The sequence below is a fragment of the Archocentrus centrarchus genome, chromosome 7 (assembly GCF_007364275.1).
Source record: "Archocentrus centrarchus isolate MPI-CPG fArcCen1 chromosome 7, fArcCen1, whole genome shotgun sequence".
In the NCBI taxonomy this organism is placed as follows: Eukaryota; Metazoa; Chordata; class Actinopteri; order Cichliformes; family Cichlidae; genus Archocentrus; species Archocentrus centrarchus.
Window position 1 is genome coordinate 24,997,545 of NC_044352.1, and position 5,040 is coordinate 25,002,584.

Sequence of the window (5,040 nt, forward strand, 5' to 3'; positions counted from 1 at the left end):
TAACAAGTGAGACATTAATGTTGAATAAAACTATCCAGTTATGATGCTTAACTTTAATTTCAGGCGTTTGCTTATCACAGGAGCACTTCCGCCCTTCATTGGTCTGTGTAGTAGACTGGTGGGAAAATAAACAAAATTTTGAAGTTTAAGCTTATTCATTCATTCATCAACCAAACTTAAATTAATATTTATCATGTTAAATATTGAAATGTGATTCAAATGCGATTAATTTCGATTAATTAATTACAAAGCTCCTAATTAATTAGATTATTTTTTTTAATCGAGTCCCACCCCTAATATATATATATATATATATATATATATATATATATATATATATATATATATGTATATATATATATATATATATATATATATATATATATATATATATATATATATATATATATATATATATATATATATATATATAGGAACAGACCCGAGTCTTACACGGAGGAGAACTTCAGAGCTCAGCTGAGTGAAGCTCCTACCGAAGGTGAACCAGATGTTTCCTGTGATGCACTGGAGGAACTGAGCAGCCACCATGCTGCAGAGCTGTGTGTGGAGGCTTCACCACAAACAATGGAGGCCCCACACACAGACTCTGTAGAGCTCAAAGCAGCCAGAGCGGCTGCCTTAGAATCCCTGTGCAAGAGACAGCAGGAGCAGAACGACCAGCTCCAGGAGCAGCTCCTCAAAGCTCAGAGGCAGCTTGAAGAGGAGGCTGCAAAACGTAAAGAAGAACAGCAACAAGCCCGCTGTGAGATAGCAGAGCTTAAAGCTAAGCTCTGCACCAGAGAAGCAGAGAAAAACCTACAGCAGACTCTGCAGGAGACTCTGGAAACCCAAGAAGAGAAAGAGGCCGGTGTTAAACTACAGGGTCCAGCGGAAATACCCAAAAAGACAAAGAAGAAGCGTGGCTGGCTGCGAAGACTGATCACTTGTGTCAGTGCAGCATCCTCATAATCTCCTACATAACCTCATTAATATACAACTCAATATCAAGAGCAAATAACTATTCACTTTGCTCCCCCCAGCCGGTCACGGCAGATGGCTGCCCCTCCCTGAGCCTGGATCTGCCGAAAGTTTCTTCCTTATAAAAGGGAATTTTTCCTTCATACTGTTGCCACGTGCTTGCTCATAGGGGATCGTCTGATTGTTGGGGGTTTCTCTTTGATTCAGTTCACTTTCATGCACAGTACCAGTCACCTGTACTGTATGACACACTCACCCATTCTCATAAAAGGGTGAATGTGTCTAAGCCTTTGGACACATTCAATTCAGCAGAATTGAATTGAATTAGAGAGAGATAGTGTTTATTTGTCACATGCACAGTTATACACAGTACAATGCACAGTGAAATGTATTTTGTACCTGCAACCATATATACACACACATATAAAAAAGAAGAAGAATAAAAATAAAAAAAGTAATTCACACTATACACTATACTCTATATACTATACACTATGCACACTTTTACGTGGAATTATAGATTATAAATTATAGATTATAAATTATAATATTTACATTGTGCAATAATGGTCCAGTTAGGGCTCAGAGTTGAGCAGACGGATGGCTTGTGGGTAAAAACTCTTCTTCAACCTTTCAGTCTTAGCCCTCAGGTAGAGGTAACGCCGGCCTGATGGGAGCAGGGAGAAGAGAGAGTGTCCGGGGTGGCTGGGCTGTTTTAGGATCTTCATGGCCCTCAGCCTGCACTGCTTGGTGTAAATGTCCTGCAGGTTGGGGAGGGTGGTTCTGATGGTCCGTTCAGCTGAACGAACCACCCTTTTTAGGGCCATGAAGTCCTGCTTGGTGCAGTTTCCCATCCAGGTGGTGATGCTCCCACGCATGATGCTCTCGATGGTGCAGGTTTAAAAGTTCCTGAGCACCTTGAGTGGGAGCTTGAAGTCTCTCAGCCGCCTGAGGAGGTAGAGACGCTGTCTGGCCTTCTTCACAGTGATGTTTATGTGATGAGTCCAGGACAGGTCCCGTGAGATGGTCACTCCCAGGTAGCTGAAAGTGTCCACTCTTTCCACCTCAGCACCACTGATGACAAGTGGATGGTAGTCCCTCTGCTGCTTCCTGCTGAAGTCCACGATCAGTTCCTTTGTTTTGCTGATGTTCTCCTGGCACCAGTTCTCCAGGCGGGAGACCTCTCTCCTGTAGGCTGTCTCCTCATTGTGGGAGATTAGTCCCACAACAGCAGTGTCGTCAGCAAACTTGATGATGACGTTGGACTCTGACGTGGCCTCGCAGTCATGGGTGTACAGTGAGTACAGCAGAGGGCTGAGCACACAGCCTTGGGGGGATCCAGTGTTGAGGGTGAGGGAGGATGAGGTGAGGTGACCCACTCGTACCACCTGTGGTCTGCTGGTCAGGAAGCTGTGAACCCACCTGCACAGGGATGGGCCCAGGCCCAGGTCCAGCAGCTTAGAGACCAGCCTGGAGGGAACTATGGTGTTGAATGCTGAGCTGTAATCTACAAACAGCACTCTCACATAGTTCCCCTTACCAGTGTCTATGTGTGAAAGGGTCTTGTGGAGGAGGAAGGATATGGCGTCATCTGTGGATCTGTCTGGCCGAAAAGATGGTTTGTAGGAGACTGAATTGAACAAAAGGAATTACTCATTGAATTAGGGAACATGTCAACCATAAATTTGACCAACAAATTACAAAATAAAACAATTGGCTTTAAAACAAAAAATCTGAATTGTCAAGACTTATTTTTTTAAAGCATTTCAAATGTCAAATTACAGAAGCTTAACAGCAGAAATAACTATGTTTACAGTCTGGTTAAAAAATGGTTTTGTTTTTTTCGTTCTGTGGACGGTTTTCACTGCATTTGTTTTGTTGATGCCTTTTGGAGTATTTCAATAGAATTACCAATCAAATAATATTCAGCCAACTCCACTTTACTGACTGCAAGGTGCCCAGGTCATCATCCCTCCACCACCGTGCATCATGTTAACAGAGCTGAATCAATCCAGAGCAACAAACTGCCAAAGCTTATACTTTTATAGAGGTGCTCACACTCATTGATCATCAGTTAATCAAGTGCATTTGATTACCCTCTTAAATTCCTGTGGAAACGGTCAAGATTGACTTAGTTTTTGGGACACAGTTGCTAAAATGATTACAATTATTTAAGATAATTACAGTTTAAATAGTTAAAATGTGTCGCTATTTTGAAAAAGTGTGTTAGAGAAACAGTTTGATAAAAAAAGTTGAATTAGCTTTTGCACAAACTACAGCTATTTTATAAGACGTGCACTTAGTGCGGTTAGGTTAATTGGTGATTCTAAATTATCCATAGGTGTGAATGTGAGTGCGAGTGGCTGTCTCTGTCTTTGTGTTGGCCCTGCAACATGCTGTCAAAGCTGTCCAGGGTGTACCCTGCCTCTCACCCTATGAGAGCTGGGATAGCCCCCCTGCGACCCTGCAAAGGATATGCACAAGAAAATGGATGGATGGGCATCACTGGTTGTGTGGAGTGACCATTGGTCTACAATTTCAAAACATTAGTCCAAAACCAGTGGTTCACAGACCCGTCGCTATGGGCGGGCCCTAGGGGGCCGTGCCCGCCCACTGATACGCTTGGGCCCGCCCTGGCCCGCCCACCCAAGCAAGATCACTAATCAAGCTAATAATAGTGGTGCCCCCCCTGTTGGATTTCATAAGCCCCCCTTTAAGACTGAGATCTGGCGACGGCACTGGTGGTTCACCTCTTACACGCAGTCTAAGGTTGGATGGACATCTTTAAAAGCGCCATATCTGACCGTTTGAGCAGGCTGGTGGAGGGAATGAGGCCGGCACATGCCGTGCTGCTTGGGAGTTTCTTTGCCTGCCACCACAGAGTGTCTGTCTGATCCACGATCTCCAGGATGTCACCTCTTCTGAAGATCATGCCGGCGTGGGCGCAGGGGATGGTCGGGTCCTGCTGAGGGCTGTGGTCGGTCATTGCCCGCACATACATCTAACAAGCAAACAAAACAACATGTTTATAGAGTGTGTATACTTTTTATGCAAACAATAAGGGAATTTTGGAGGAAGACTTACCGTGGTCTGACTGCGGATCAGCCTTTCTGTGATGGGAATCACACACACCACTGCACGAAAAGAGTGATTTTCGTCCCCGTATACTGACGCGGGCGCCGCTAGTAAACGACAGCTTACAGGGAAGCGCATTTGCGTTCGCCTGAGACGGATATGGTTGTTTACGTACCAGTAGAAGCAGCGGGGGTTAGAGGTACGGGGGAGCCTGCAGGCGGGAGGTGTTAACGACTCTACTTTAAATATGAATAGCAGCGCTGCAAGTTGAAGCAGAGGCAACAGACCCTCGTGGCTTCTCAGTCATTGGATGAAAAAAATGACATCGCAATTCATTACTCACGTGTGATTGGTTGGTAGATCTGTCCCCCATTGGCCTTTATAAAGACAGGCCTGGGTAAGCCCCTCCCTAATAAATAATAACCCAATAATGAAAATTATTTTCAATTACTATTTCTGTGATATACCTTGTATGTTATGTTGTATTCATGTCATGCTAATAACCTCAACTAAAGGGAATACAATTAAGAGAAACAAATTGTGAGGCACAAGTTTGATTTTTTTTTAATATTTATAAAGCAATATGCACATACACACACATCATATAATCTATAAATATATAAAGAAAACAAAAACATTATGGCATATAATGCTTTGCTACTTCTGGGCCATGTGGTGGTGGCTTTCTCTCAGAGCATGGTCCAGCATACAATCACTTATGGTGCACGGCGTTGTATTTAGGGTGAGCTTCTAGTCTGTCTTGCAGTTTGGCGCAGCAACATGTAACAACAAACGGGTATAAAATCAGGATATAAGCAGTGGTATTCATAAATAAATATTCATATGTAAGTATATTAAGTGCCAATAAACAATCAAGGTAGATAATCAATAAGGAGTAATGAGTAAATACACGTGTATAATCCTCACAGGTTTATGCAGGTACCACCGTTTTACCTTTGAATACTCAACACACCTCCTACTACAATG

At 43.2% G+C, this 5,040-nt stretch overlaps 1 protein-coding gene across 1 annotated transcript; it reads right to left on the bottom strand.

Moving 5' to 3' along the window:
* Nucleotides 1-2,477: 2,477 nt before the first annotated feature.
* On the bottom strand, nucleotides 2,478-4,378 carry LOC115783782 (MAGUK p55 subfamily member 4-like). Its single transcript, XM_030734778.1, has 3 exons — nucleotides 4,063-4,378; nucleotides 3,783-3,979; nucleotides 2,478-2,608 (listed from the first exon to the last, which is right to left on the bottom strand). The coding sequence occupies exons 1-3, from the start codon at nucleotides 4,189-4,191 to the stop codon at nucleotides 2,566-2,568; spliced, it is 369 nt and encodes a 122-aa protein (XP_030590638.1). The 5' UTR covers nucleotides 4,192-4,378; the 3' UTR covers nucleotides 2,478-2,565.
* Nucleotides 4,379-5,040: the final 662 nt, after the last annotated feature.